This window comes from Kogia breviceps, chromosome 16 (assembly GCF_026419965.1).
Source record: "Kogia breviceps isolate mKogBre1 chromosome 16, mKogBre1 haplotype 1, whole genome shotgun sequence".
In the NCBI taxonomy this organism is placed as follows: Eukaryota; Metazoa; Chordata; class Mammalia; order Artiodactyla; family Physeteridae; genus Kogia; species Kogia breviceps.
The window spans coordinates 75,470,777-75,486,750 of NC_081325.1; the positions used below are offsets into that span (position 1 = coordinate 75,470,777).

At 40.6% G+C, this 15,974-nt stretch overlaps 1 protein-coding gene across 1 annotated transcript in view; it reads left to right on the plus strand.

Annotated features, from left to right (window-relative positions):
- The first annotated feature begins 5,942 nt into the window (after positions 1-5,942).
- TNFSF13B (TNF superfamily member 13b) overlaps positions 5,943-15,974 on the plus strand; it is a 39,665-nt gene continuing 29,633 nt past the window's right edge. Inside the window, exons 1-2 of the mRNA XM_059041510.2 lie at positions 5,943-6,479; positions 6,558-6,645. Coding sequence (XP_058897493.2) covers positions 6,150-6,479; positions 6,558-6,645 — 418 coding nt within the window. The 5' untranslated portion in view covers positions 5,943-6,149. The remainder of the gene's footprint in view (positions 6,480-6,557; positions 6,646-15,974) is intronic.

Genomic DNA, 15,974 nt, shown 5'->3' on the forward strand with positions numbered 1-15,974 from the left:
TTGAAGCTGTCATTTTTATCATAAAAATAGATTTAAATGCATCTCACAAATTTTGAATATCCCACACATTTTTCTACTTTCAGGAATTTCATCAGGTCTTGCTTGGGTCTATTTTTCTTAGTTTCCACTTGGTGAGAACTTTCAAACTGCAGTTTGAGGTCCTTCATAGATTAAGAAAGGTATTTTCTTTCTACCAGCTTTTAAATCATTGTCTTTTAATCTATCACCCACCCCCCTGCCCCTAACATCACCTGTGTTGTACATGTTAGGTCTCTACTCTGTGTTTTGAGGTTTCACTTCCACTTAAGCCAGCAGGCCAGTAATTCAGAGCTCAGAAGTGACCATCCTTTCCTTTTTAATTCATCTCTTAAACTGTTTCATTGGAAAGTGATTGGGATCTTTTTCAGTTTCTAAGAAAACTTACTGCAATTGAATTTTCTATTAATTTTTAGAACTCAAATTGTCCGTCACCTGTGTTTTACATGTTAGCAAGAGGATTCCTGTTTCTCTTTCCTTCTGTGCCTGCTCACCTCTCCTAAGCATCCTGTCAGTTTTCTTTACTCGCTCAACTGCTGGGAAACCAAGTCCTCTCCATCTGGATAAGCCGGCCTGGTGCCGGCAGAGAAGCTTGCCATCTACTGATGAGACATGGGCGTGGGGGAGGCTTTCGTTTCCTCTCACCCCTTCCATTGTCCCAGCTCCAGGGAGGGGAGGAATACCTCCACTCACCTGGTTCCTCCGTGCCCTCGCCAGGTCAAGGACACGTGACTCACTCATGGGGGGCTGATGGCCCCCACTGCCTGGGCCCACAGATTTCTGCTCTGCCATTTATTCGAGGACCCGCTGAGACTCCAGTCCCAGATTCAATGCTTCCTAACCTTGCTTTGGGGGAAGAAGCCTCACATCATTTTTCTTTGTCTAAGACCTGTTAGAGCCCAACATCTAGCTGCCTCTGGGTTCCTCTGTAGTTTGACTCAAGAAGGATAACTCAGAGCCTGTAGGAAGGAGAAGAAAAATGGATTCAGGCTGCATTTTTCTCAGAATACCCTGGGCTTCCTTTGGTTTTTCTTTAATTTGAGGTGATTCCCTCCTTACATGGTGACCCACCATTCTGATTTCCTATTTCCCTTTCTGAAGAGGTGACTGAATTTATTCTGGGTCCACAGAGGAAAGACAGATCCCTTCAATACATCTCCACGGAATAACACTTTTAAAGATGTTGTTTTCTTAAGTTTCCTAATTCTACTGAATAGTTGAAGTTATCAAAAAGTAAGTCGATAGTAGAAATGGAAATAAGATTCTTCTTAATGAACGAGTTAGTTTTTCCAGCAATAAATGCTAGATGAAATATAAAACAAAACTTTCCCTTTACATTGTAATTTTTAACATGAAGACATTTGGAAAAATTCTGGAAAAACATAAGAAACACAGAGTTTTTTGGTTGTAGGAATATAAATATCCTCAAGCTAGCAGAATTAGTTAGGATGTTTTGGGATCCACTAACATCTAATCTTGTCTCGAATTGGCTTAAAGAATAAGGCAAAAGTATTACTCAGTATAAAACATCCCCAAATAGGGAACACGAAGAGTTGACTAATTCAGCAGCACAATAGTGCAGTTAGAGACCCAGGTTTTCTTCCTACCCTCCACCTGTCGGCCTGGACAGCACAGCAGTTGGTGGGTGGCCAGCACAGTTCTGTGTAGTTGTGTGTGAACATGGGGCAGTCCAGGAAGGATGTCTTTTTCTTGGGTTTCTCTTTAAAGATGATGAACTCTTTCTCATGAGCCCCCAGAGAGACCACCCCACCCATCTGATTGTTAGAAACCTCTCTTATCCATCCACTCTTAGCCATCAATGCTGATGCGGATGGAATCACCAGGACTGCGTTGCAGTGATTAGAACTGAAGCTTGCAGTGGGTCAGCATCCCACCAAAATGTCTGTCTAAACAAAATCAGTTTCTAGATTTGGGGCAGGAAAGAGTCTGTTAAGATGATAAAACAAAATTGGGCATACAGGTGCGTCTGGCTTCAGAGGCCGTACATCTCAGCCCCATCATTTTACTTCTCACATTTAATAAGCAACATTTCAAATAAATTATTAAAAATGTTTGCAAACTCTGCTTTATTTGTTTTTAAAGACAGAGAGAATTTCGTAAGTGATGTTCCCTGCATGGATAGAATTAATCCTTTCTGCCAACATTTTTGAGATGGTCAAATCTGACCAGGTATTATTTGAGAGCCCCTCTGTGTCAGTGTGTATTGTCTGTGTCGTGCATGTAAAATAGAAAAATTAGTTGATGTATATGAAATAGACAGGTGATCACGGGGACTGACACATATTCATCTTCATACTAATGAAAATACTCTCGTATGTATTATAAAGGTAAAGAATAACAAACGAAATTGCACTTTAATTGAAAATAGTATTAAACGGAAATTTCTTAAAAACACACACTTAAATAAACACTCAAGAGAATTAAATCTGAAAGCAGTCACACTACAAATTGAGGAAAATTCACAAATGAAACTGAATTCTTAGCAGATTTTTTTTCCCAAAACTGACAAAAATTAAGCGCCAGTAAATACATACACACTCCTCATTTGAATATAGCTATTAAGAAATAGAAATCAACATCGCAGGGACTGACATTAGTTTTTGTATAAGAAGTGACCAGTGTTGTCTATGTTTAAAATCGCACCGTTACTTCCTGGTTCAGTTTCACAGAGCGATTAGCACTTGGCCTTCCAACTCAAGTTTCACTATAATTATAATAGCAACTGACTGCATGTATATATTTCTACAAGAAAACAACATGATTTTTTCTGAAATTAATAATTATTTGCATCAAGCCATTTTCCATATTCTGAGCACCCGAGGAAGCCAGTTTTACCTAGATCTATTTTTAGGCACATATGCATTTCTAGAAGAGCTGTTGTCTCCGTGCCTGAGTTGCCCAGATCCTTATGAAAGGCACTTTTTTCCTCAAAGAAATGGGTAAAGGATAGATTTCTCAAACCAGCCAATTCTTTATAGGATTGTTAAGCCAGAAGTGTAAAATGAAGCTTTCTGAATCTTTCTGAGGTTGTCACTATAAGAAGCAAGCAGTCAGAGTAGATGTTTGTTTTATGCTGTGTCTCATTCATCAGACAAACTCCTGACTCCAGTTCTTTTCAAAGATACTCTCCCATGTTCCTCTCCTGAATAGATGGAGCAGGGAACATGGGACTCGCTTTGTTTATTCAGTTTGTTTCAGCTCTGTTGCAGGAGAATGTTTTACACTGCAGTTGAGAAAAAGAAGTGGGTGAAAAGGAGCTGAACCATGGAAGAGAGCTGTGGCTCGGGTCCAGGCCTAAATAAACGTGAATGTGGTGAGCTAGTCAATGCCTATGGACGGCGCTTGCTATCCGTTTAACAGAATTTCAGTTAAACGATTGTCACACCCTTTCCTTTGCAGGAAACAGATCCTTGATTGATGGAGTAATAACTTCCTTTTGTTCCTCTAATAAGAAATTTGAGAGCACATAAATGCCACTTCGTTTTCCACCTGTCTTCTGAGAAACTGCATTGTGTGATGGCTGTGTGGCTGTGGAGGACGTCACCTGGCCACGTCCAGCCTGGGCCAGCTGCCCTGCTGCCTTTGGCCGAGGGAGCAGTAGCCCTCCTCTGCTGGGGCCGCCCGCCGGTGGTCCAAGACCAGCTCCGGGTTCCAAACTGGCCTCAGGCAGCCTGCTCAGTGGCTCTCCCAGGAGAGCAGCTGAAGGCGAAGGTAATTCCTAAAGCCGGTTATTCCCTCTCTCTTCAGAACTTTTACAGCAGAACATGGAGCGGAGGTGGCCTGCCAGAAGGGGAAGAATATGTCCATTCACAGAAAGAAGCAGTGGCTGCAGGTGTCCAGGGTGGAAAAGAGAGTAACTGGTTTCTAGCACTGCCTTGGATTTTTTTATTTCTCTATGTATTGAGGTACTGTGAATGCACACACATATAATCTGAGAGGGTTTCCATTACTTTCAGTCCGAAAGTCATCCCCAAACTAATGCTTTTTAAAAAAATTGAAATATTACCTAGTATGTTTTACTGTGATTGATCTGGAAACAAGGAGTGTCACAAAGGAGTTGTATTACAGTAGAGGGTCTGCACGCTCACTTACAGAAGACAACTTCCACCTGAGAACAGCTCACTGGGGGGACCCCGGGAAACACTAAATAAAACCTTTTTTTAAACAGGAAAAAGTTTTAAAGTCACTTTGAAAGGTCTTGGAACTTGCAGATGCAAAGGAAAAAACAACAACCCCAAGAGGTAAAAATGAATAAGGCGGATGGCATCGCACTTAGTGAGACAAGGACGGAGCAGGCGGTCCCGGGAGGGAGCTCAGAGACACCTGGTCAAGGTGACTGTGTGCTCTTCCCCAGCAGGTGTGTGCAGCTGTGACCAGGGGACAGGCACAAAGACGTCCATTGCAGCACTGTTGGTAAGAATGAAAAATATTCCATGGACTGAGTAAATGAAACATTCCGTTCATAAAATGAATAAATGAAATAGATTCCACATGACGGATGAATGGAATGAATGGAATGAATGAAAAATGGGAACACCTTAAAGGTAGCTTGTTCCACATTCCCGTAAGTCTCCTTACAGCTCTCAAGGACAGTTATCACCCCGTCCAACCGATGAGGACCCTGAATCACAGGCGGGATTGGTGTCCTTACAGCCACGCCACGTCCAACAATAGCGATTTGAAGCTAAAGTCTGTCTGGGTCGAGTCGGGTCGTCTTTTTTTTTTTTTTTTTTTTTTTTAATTTATTTATTTTAGTCTGTGTTGGGTGTTTGTTGCTGCGTGCGGGCTTTCTCTAGTTGTGGAGAGCAGGGGCTGCTCTTCGTTGTGGTGTGTGGGCTTCTGACTGCGGTGGCTTCTCTCGTTGTGGACCACAGGCTGTAGGCGCGTGGGCTTCCGTAGTTGCGGCACATGGGCTCAGTAGTTGTGGCTCACGGGCTCTAGAGCACAGGCTCAGTTGTTGTGGCGTGCGGGCTCAGTTGCTCCGTGGCACGTGGGATCTTCCCGGACCGGGGCTCAAACCCGCGTCCCCTGCATTGGCAGGCGGATTCTCAACCACTGCACCACCAGGGAAGCCCATCGTCTTGTATACAGGTTAGATTGGGGCAGAGTCGGCCTAATATGGACGAGCAGATAAGCTGCTTTAGGGAAGGAGCAGTTAATGACGGGAGCCAGGCATCTGGAGCTGAGCTCAGACCGATTCTCCCTCAAATGGTGTCAGACGGAGCAGGGACTTGCAGCTCCAGAGGTGGGGACAGCAGAGGTGGGACAGCTCCTGGGGACCGGCCATCCTGTGGGTGGCTGCCTCTCTAGCAGCGAGTCCCAGGAGGAAGAGGATTACTTAGGGTCCCTTTCAAAATGCATACACCTGCATATAGAGAATCCCCTGCGTACCTAATCTAAATAGGTCCCCCACATTGAGGCACATTCTTCTTATTACCTTGCTAAGGGGATAGTGGGGAGAGTACTCTCCAGCAGACTTTTATGCCTTGTCTAAGGACATTTCATTTTATTTCCCACTTAGAGACTGTTAATAAATCACTCTCCAGCTGACTACAGTTCAATGCTAAAGTACTTAGCTTATCTGACCTTGGCATTCATTAATTTTATCACACCGGCAGGAACTTATTAATGTTCTTTTCTCCCTTCCCGACAAAGCCACGTGGCCCCAAGTGGACCCAGTTCTCTCCTAATGCCTCAGGGGCAGCTCCTTAAACACCTTCCTGTCTTAAAAGCTGTCAGGCGTGTGCTGGTCCAAACCCCCTCCTCCTTCCCCGCAGTAGATTCAAGGGGCCCGTTTGTGCGTGGGTGTTCTGAGATGCCCTTAAAATTCTTACAAAAACTGAAAGTGAAATGAGGAAGACTGATTGAGCAATCGCATAGAAGGGCGAATGCCAGGAAGACCTATCGTACAGTAGCGGCAGAGATGCAGCCGGGCAGAGAGGAGAAAATTCAGGAGAACTCTCCGGAGGGCGAGCGCCGGGCTGGGCCGTGTAGTCAATGTAGGACATCAACAAACACAGATAACAGGAAATGATCCATTCTCCGTGGTCACTGACTGTGAGGGCCCGAACCTTCAAAGTTCAAGGAGGGAAATGGATGACTCCACAGGGCATCAGTCACGCCTTTCTCGCCTTAAGACCAGAGACGAAATGAAACTGAAGGAGACAGTCTCCATCCTCCCCCAGAAGGAAAACCCCCCTGTCCGCTTCTCCAAAGATGGAAAGCTGCTGGCCGTGACTCTGCTGCTGGCCCTGCTGGCCTGCTGCCTCACGGTGCTGTCCTTCTGCCGTGTGGCTTCCCTGCAAGCGGAGCTGGGAAGGCTCCGGGCAGAGCTGCGGGAGCTGCCCGGCGCCCCCCGGGCGGGAGCCGCAGCCCCCGGGGCCGCCCTGCAGGAGGCTGCAGCCACCACCTCCGCCCTGAAAGTGAGTCCGCGGCAGCCCCAGCCCCGCGCCCCCGCAGCCAGACGCCCTGGCAATAACGGGGCGCTTTTCTCTTGGCAGGGGAGCTTTGCGCTACCAGCTCCAGGAGAAAGCAACTCCAGCCAACGCAGCAGGAGTAAGCGTGGCCTGCAGGATGCAGAAGAAACAGGTATGTGTGGGGCACAGAAGCGGCTAGGCGTCAGGGATCCCAGTTCACAGGTGAGGAGGAGAGGGGAGCCAAACAGGACCTAGAAACTTGGAAACTCACCATCCCAGCCAGGTGTGGCTCCAGGGCAAAGCCAAGCCCTGGCCGATGGAATAGGCCGACAGCATGCTTTGTCCTACAGTGAGCAGATTTTGTGGGGAGAGGTATTTATCTTTGCGGCACTTTAGAAAAGGGGAAAGGGGCCCACATTTCCCCTCAAGTAGATAGTTCACTCCTATGTCAGGAGCATCGTCTAGCAGTGCAGGAAAAAAGCACCATGTGCCAGTGTAGAGTGGGATTTTGTCAGAGAAGGGCAGCCAGACTGCATCTCCTGGGGGGGGGCGTAGCCGCTCTGAAACCACGTGTAGATCGCCCCGGAAGCAGTTGCATGTTTGTGCTTTATTTGGTGTCTTGCTTTTTTTAAAAAAGCTTATTTGTACACACTCACACACACACAGATTTTAATGCTTTTCTTTAATGTGTGCTTTTCCTGGAGCTCCGCACGTTTATAATCTTGTAATAGTTCCTTAGTGATTTGCTTTCTTCCTGCTCCACGTGTTCCACAGAATTGTATGGATTCCTGACACCTCAGGTTTGGTGGCACCTCCCAAGACATGATTCATTTCAAGGCTGAAAAAGAGCATTTGAATTGCACTTACTAATATTGCAATTTAACAAATCCTTGCTGCTGTTTCCCTTTTATATTGAAGGAACCTTTTCTTGAGCCCCTAGAATGTGCCAGGCAGGCTTGTACTAGGAGAGGTATCATCACACCTCCTGTTTTCTTTAATCTTCACGGTGAGTGTGAGGCAGACCCAACAGGTGTAATTATTTACATGTATTTGTACTTCTGAACAGAAGTGCACGAGAGACAGAATAGGTCTCCTGTCACACCACACACACACACACACACACACACACACACACACACACCCCGGATGCTCCTTCTGTAAACTTATTTTTCACTAAATGCCTTATTCGTGGAAAAAATTCTTCCTCGTTTTATACAACTGTAAATTTTGTATCTGGTTATCATATCTTTGTGCCAATTATCAGAAACAATTGGGTTTAAACATTTTAAAACTGGAAAACACTCATTTTTACTATGCTTTAACACATCGATTATTTTCATATTTTGTGTTTTATCATCTATATTTTTTACATAATTGAAAAAATTCAGTATGTATACTGTGGTATATTTTTGTACTCACTTATTACACAATAAAGGTTTTCCTTGTTTCTAAGTAATTCTCACACATCCATATTTATTTGTTATCATACAGTTGTTTATCATGATCATTTCCAATTATTTTGATAGAATGGAACATGCCAGCATTTTTGTGCAGATCTCTTTGTTTCTGAGGAATTTTATGCATATATTCAATATAAATTCCATACATGGAATGTCTGAGCCAAAGAGAATGAACATCTTTAGCACCCTTGCTACCTGTTGCCGTGCTGTTTGCAAAATGAATTACAAATGTATGCAATCAGAAATGCAGTGTACAAGTTCTCCACATTCTTATAGCATTTTATCTTTAAAAATATATTTTGGCTAGTTTAGTAGTTGTAAAACAGTGCCTCAAATTTAATTTTTTGCTCGCTTACAAATAAGAATTATCTTCTTTCTGCATATCTTGATAACTTCTAATTTTATCTTCTGCTAATTTTTATTTGTAACTTCCCTCATTTGTCCTATTTTTAAAATAATTTTGAATAAACTCTATATTAGGCATATTGTTTATCAAAATTTTGAGGTAAATATTTTCACAATATTTTGCAGTTTTTTTAAACTTGTACAGAGATTTTGCATCTGTATATTTTAATGTGATACACTTTTAAAATTTTCTTTAATACATCAAAGCTAAAAATATATTTGTTCATAGTCTCTTAAGTAGTTTATTCTTTTCTCTGCCATTTTGACTTTTTTGGAATTTAGTGTTGTATTTTGGTATTTAATCCATTAGTCCTGGAGTTTATTTTGGTAGGTCATGTCATACTAACTTCCTTTCTTAGGATCTTCCTTCCTTCCTTCCTTAACTTCCCCTTTCTTCCTTTACTTTTTCCTTCCAAACTGTTGCTAAATATCTCGGCCAAATTCATTAGATTATTCTTTTTACCTCATTTGCATTGGAATGCTTACTATATTATATTACGTTCCTCATGTATAGTTGAATCTCTTTTGAGACTTTTTTTTTTTCATTGATTTACTTCCTATTTATCTGTATTAAATATTTTAAGTAATTTCATAATAAAATGAGCTTCAATGCCTAGTAGGGTGAGGATGCCTCAATCTTCTTCAACCTTGTCTGCTAGTATTCCCCTGCCTCTAAATATTAATATTAAAAATAAACCCTAGCTTTTCCATTCCAAAGAGGATATAGGCTCATTACAGCAGATTTAAGAAGGAAAGAACTGAGTAAGAAATCAATAACTCCCTGAGTCCCAGTTGACCAAAATATGTTCTATTAATATTTTAAAATTTCCTCCCATGTGAATAGTTTTTCATATTTGTGTTACTAGGGCATCCAAAAATTGTATACTGACAAATTTTCCCCAAATAATTTGTAATTTTTAGAAAGTTTGGAGAATAGCAGAAAATTCTAACCAACGAATCAGAATGCACCCGGTTTCCATAGCCCAGATGTGGTCACTATGCTCGTCATCGTGGTTTGCCTCAGATTTTTACAAACCCTAATGTAGGATATATATGGTGTTTATATATATATATATGTATTGTGTATATATATATATATATATATATATATATACTCTATAAATATACTTAGTACATATATAGCTCTAAATCTCTCTCTACATATATTTATAACATTCACAGATCCCAGATGAAAGGTTTGAAGACCAGAACCTTAGTGATAGGTAATAGCAGTTATTCCCGGTCAATGAAATTGGCTTGAATGTTGTTTTAGACACTGTCCTCTTGTGCAGGGAAAATTTATTTTGTTGAGCCTTACTCCAAAATTAATGCATATATATATATATATATATATACGAAGAAGGTTGTCTGAAACTCCATGATTTTTGTTTGTTTTCTGTTTGGTAGGATCCTTTTTTTTGGAATGGAGAAAATTCTATGCAGTTTGAATCTAGCAACTTTCTTTGGTTTTAGTTTCCATTCTAGTTGTTGTGATTTGTTTTAAGTAAAACTCAAAAGCCAAAGTTATCCCTTTTACTTTCAAAGCGTTAGTTTCTATTTTATTTATTCATTTTCTATAAACGTTTTTGTTGGAATTTTAGAAAAACTGTAACTCTGAAGAAGAAAATGAATTTTCACACTTTGAATTGATATATTCAAGAATTTTTAATATCTCTATTAAATACAGAATTTTAAATTTCACAATAAGACACTTTTCCTTACATAGGTTTCGCTATTCTTTCATAGTTAAATTTAAAAGGGTTTATTGCCATTAGGAGTCTTAACATTTTCAAATAGCTTGTTAAACTGCTAAAAAACAGAATTTTCAGTAAATGGTATAGTATTTGATCTCACGCTTATTTTTAAGCCACGTCAGTACTACACTCAGTGGACTTATACTTAACAGAATTATAATATTATTCTAGATTTTTTCTAAAATACTCTGCTTTCTGTATATACTCTCAACATCAGTTTGCCATTATTTTATAACTGTGTCAAAAAGGTTCACAGCTGAATATTGCTAAGTAACATACCAGAATGTTACTCATTCTTATTTTTCTATAAATCCAACCCAGATTTCACCAGGCATCTCAGTTTTGTTGTGTGGATATTCAGTTTGTAAGTAAATGCCAGTATGTTGTGGGCTAGAAAGTCGAACCTCCCCAGCACACAGCAAGCGTAGTTATTGCATTGGTATTTGATGCTCATCACATATTACCTGGGAAGGTTGTTTTCTTTTCATTTGTGTATACCCCGTCTGTTCAACTAAAGAGTGGAGACTTCTGTGGTCTGTTCCTATTTTCTCCTTTTGTATATTCATCAAGACACTTGCACCCTGTAGGTATTCCATGAATATGTGTTAATCAATTTGGGGCTCAATATCAAATAAGATAGAATGAGTTGGCATCATTTGGGGGGGAAGGGATTTTCCCATATTTCTTCATTTGTCAGGTTTTGATCAAAGGCCATCTTATGAATTTTTTTCTTTTTTTTTCCGGTACGCTCCGGACGCGCAGGCTCAGCGACCATGACTCACGGGCCCAGCCGCTCCGCGGCACGTGGGATCCTCCCGGACCGGGGCTCCAACCCGCGTCCCCCGCATCGGCAGGCGGACTCTCAACCACTGCGCCACCAGGGAAGCCCGAAATTTTTTTTAACTTGACCTTTAAAATAACTTATTAACCAAAGAATGAGCATGGTCATAACGCTGAAGTCGCAGGGGCAGTCTGGAAACCCCTTGCCTCAGACTCTCTCGGTGCACCAGGTAGAGGCACTATTTGGGCTCATTGAAAAGTCATAGAGAAGCTCCCATATTCTGCAGCTCCTTTAACTATAATTTCATGGGGTTTTAGCTTAATTTTTAAAAATTTTGATTGACATATTATTTACATACAGAAAAGGGCATGTATCTTCAGGACACAAGTCAGTGAAATTCGCAAGCTGAACAGCAGTAGCTGAAGGACAGACACCCCCAGCAGCCTACGCACCGTTTAGTATTTCTTGCAGACACCCCCAGAGTAAACACGCTGCTGTTACTTCATTCTCGAATTTGGTACTGTGGCTCCACTTTTGTTTTTCTTAATTATATTGTGTTTCAAATGAAAGTCTCAGTTAGTTTCATGTGTTTCATAAGATAATTTCTGATTATAATGTAACAAACAATGTGGGGAAATCCAGGATTAAAATTGCCAAATGGTTACAATAGCCAAACATTCACTTTTAAGCCCGTAAGTGTATTTGGAGATAGTCTCAATTAAAAAAAACCAAAAACAAAAACTAAAGTGACAAGGCTTTGAAAATATTACGCATGAAAATTTCTTCACAGATGAAATCATGATGACCCATGTTTTGAACCTGCATTTAACTATAATTCTATTCATTTCAAGAATCTAAAGATAAGCATCTTCAGAGTCCATCGAGAAAGTGAATTCTTCCAAATGGGTTCCTACTGAATTAAAACAGTTTATTAATAAAATTAGGTGACCTTTCATTTTTTCCCTTGTTATTCAGTAGGGAATTTAAAAGTTATGAGAAACCCATGTATTTTAGATTATAGAAAGGCAAACAATATTTTTTATTAATAATGTTTATTATACTCATCTCAACTGTAATATTAAAAATAGTGGTGGGGCTTCCCTGGTGGTGCAGTGGTTGAGAGTCCGCCTGCCGATGCGGGGGACATGGGTTCGTGCCCCGGTCCGGGAAGATCCCACGTGCCGCGGAGCGGCTGGGCCCGTGAGCCGTGGCCGCTGAGCCTGCGCGTCCGGAGCCTGTGCTCCGCAACGGGAGAGGCCACAACAGTGAGAGGCCCACGTACCGCCAAAAAAAAAAAAAAAATAGTGGTGAAAGGGCCTTCCCTGGCAGTCCAGGTTTAAGATTCCGTGCTCCCAATGAAGGGGGTGTGGGTTCTATCCCTGCTCGGGGAACTAAGATACCCGTGCTGCATGGCACAGCAAAAAAGTTAAAAAAAAAAAACCCAAAAAACAAAAAAAGGAATGAAGTAGTGAAAGCATGAGCATTTCAAAGAAATATAAAAACAAGAGCAGAAAAATTTGCCCATATTTTATCTTTCAAATATTTCTTGTAAAATTCTGACCAATCTACTTTATTTTTCTCCATTTTAAAATAAACTTTTTAGTTTGAAATTATTTTAGAATTACAGGAAAGTTGCAATAACAGTGCAGTGAGCTGCCATGTATCCTTCATGCCATTTCCCCTAATGTTAACATCTTACGTTACCATGGTACCTTTGTCACAACTTAGGGACCAACATTAGGATTTAACTGAACTCCTGACTTTATTTGAATTTCACCAGCTTTTCCGCTAAGGTCTTATCATGTTCCGGGAGCCATCCAGGACACCAGAATGCATTTAATAGTTTTTAAAAATCAGAGTTTTTAATATAATGCACATAAATTAACACCTAATAGTATAACTAAAGTATTTCTCTGGGGTAAATATTTTTGTTGTTAAAGATATCAATGCTATTAATATTTTTGAAATATTAATATTTCTTTCTTGAAATCCATAGTCCATTTCCTTTGCAAGAATAGATGGGGTGTCTGAGGGGTCGGTAACATCCATTCTTTGCTTCATCGGCATTTCGGGCTCAGCTATAACTTACAAGGCTGTAAAGCGAGTGTTAAAAGCATGCAGTGTATAACTCAACCATCCAGTTTGTCCCCAGATGAGGCTAACGTCAGCCTCTTACCCAGCAAGGGTGTGTTCCTTCCTAGAACAGAAACAGCTGGCTTCTGTCATGGTGATCTTTGACCAGAATCTTCCCTGAGTGTTATTTTTCTTTTCCCCTGTTTCAAATAACGAGAGCCTTCTTTTCAGTGTTGCAAGAGCTGGATTCTGTTCAATTTCCACAAAAGTATTTAAAATGAAAATAGTGACCTGGTAACCAAACCTCTGAACCCTGTTCTTATCAAGTTTAAAGTTTTGGGAAACAGAAGAGCCAGGAAGCGAACCAACCAGTGCAGCCAGAAGCGATATTGTATCTCTTCCAATCTTCCCTGACCTAGGAGGTCCAAGCACTGTTCTAGTTGTTGGGTATTGATTAGAAGACAAACAGATAAAAGTTTCCCGTGCATTGGAGATTACATTGCAGTGAGGTAGAAAGCCATAGAAAATAATCAATAAACATAATTAATGAGGAAATTACAATACTAAAAAATGTCAAATACATTGCAAAAGTGAAAAATTTAGGGCAGGGTTAAGAGAATCGGCAGAGTTAAGGGTGAAGAAGGGTAAGAGGACATGTCTGTATTTTAAATAGGGAGGCCAGGGTAAGTCTTTCCATCTAATCCCTGAAAGCTCAATAATTCTTTATACTTTCAACATTAAAAAAAAATGCAGACATGCCTAGGTATTTTAAAAATAAATTCATAATGTCGAGGGATGCAGTCTCATTAATAATTCATAGAAATGGGTGATATTAGTTTTAATGGTTAATTATGCTTTTTATAGGTCAAGTCCTACTTACAGGATCTGTATTGGGCAGCTGCTCTTTTGTTGTGGTGGGATTCTCTTTGACCTAAATAGACATCTCTCCAAAGAAGATATACAGATGGCCAACAAACACATGAAAGGATGCTCAACATCACTAATCACTAGAGAAATGCAAATCAGAACTACAGTGAGGTATCACCTCACACCGGTCAGAATGGCCATGATCAAAAAATCTACAAACAAGAAATGCTGGAGAGGGTGTGGAGAAAAGGGAACCCTCTTGCACTGTTGGTGGGAATGTAAATTGATACAGCCACTATGGAGAACAGTACGGAGGTTCCTTAAAATACTAAAAAAAGAACTACCATATGACCCGGCAATCCCACTACTGGGCATATACCCTGAGAAAAGCATAATTCAAAAAGAGACATGCACCACAATGTTCATTGCAACATTATTTACAATAGCCAGGACAATGGAAGCAACCTAAGTGTCCATAGACAGATGAATGGCTAAAGAAGATGTGGCACATATATACAATGGAATATTGATCAGCCATAAAAAGAAACAAAATTGAGTTATTTGTAGTGAGGTACATGGACCTAGAATCTGTCGTGCAGAGTGAAGTCAGTCCGAAAGAGGAAAACAAATACCATATGCTAACACGTATATATGGAATCTAAAAAAAATAAATGGTTCTGATGAACCTAGGGGCAGGACAGGAGTAAAGACGCAGACGTAGAGAATGAACTTGAGGACACAGGGAGGGGGAAGGGTAAGCTGGGACGAAGTGAGAGAGTGGCATGGACATATATACACTATCAAATGTAAGATAGCTAGCTAGTGGGAAGCAGCCGCATAGCACAGGGAGATCAGCTCGGTGCTTTGTGACCACCTAGAGGGGGTGGGATAGGGAGGGTGGGAGGAAGATGCAAGAGGGAGAAGATATGGGGATAGATGTATGCGTATAGCTGATTCACTTTGTTATACAGCAGAAACTGACACATCATTGTAAAACAATTATACTCCAATAAAGATGTTAAAAAAATAAAAATTCCTCAAAGGACATATTAAAAAAAAAAAGTATCCCCATTTCTGAGGAGTTAGAGAAGAAACAGACTTTTCTGAAAATAGAGGAGACACCTACTGTGCAAAGCTCTGAGGTAGGCTTTCTAGAATATACAGAAAAGGGGAGAGAAATGAAATGAAATTAGCCGAGTATGGTCCATGTGAAAGCTCTGGGTTAGGCCCTGTGGACCTATGATTATCATTTGCCCTCTTCATAACCCTGCAGTGCTGGCATTATTTTCTGCATTTTAGGTGAGAGAGTTGAAGCCCAGGCACAGCCAACCCCTCTTTTCAGAAACCCAGTACTGAGTTGGAGAAATTTTTAAAAACTAGTGTAAATTTGAAGATAATAAATAACAATTAAAAAACAACAATGTCTTTTGCCTTTACAAAACACATGCAAATTATGACTTCAACTAATTCTCACAACACTATGAAATGGGTATTTTTTTTTCAGTTTACAGATAAGAAAAAGTATTTCAAAATTAAGTGTCAATCTCATGATTAAATAACTAATTGGTTTAAGAGCTAAGGTTGAATTTATTATCTCGACTATAAATTCTGAGTTTTTTTGATCACGTGAGCTATATGTGCTTAACGTTCAAATAAAGCACCAGTTTTGAGAAAAGTTATTGGATCCTGGAGAAGCCTAAATTCTTATTAATATTATTACCAGCGAGAAGGATGGCTAGTTATGGAATCACAGAATGTCAGTAGTGGAGATCACAGACTGAAAGATTATCTAGACCATGGTCGAGAAGAGCTGAGCTGGGTTTTAAATGTTAAGTAGATGTGGGTAAGAGGAGAGTGTATCCAATGTATGGTAACAGTAATAAAACAGGAAATAGAAAAAATACAAGAAGAGACCTTATTATAGTAAGCAACCATCTCCTTGGGGGTTTTTGCAAATGGTGATTGATTGAAGTTCAGGCTTTCCTCGTCTCCTCTGCGTCCCTCTCCTCTGACTGTCCTGTGTCAGGGAGACAAAGAAATGGAAAATAAGTGCTTCATGGTATCTGCTGACACAAGTTGTGAAGCTGCACTTCAGCTCATCTTTGTTCTCTTCTATCTACTACCCTAGAGCTTCTTCTGGCAACTAGAGACGAAGAAATTC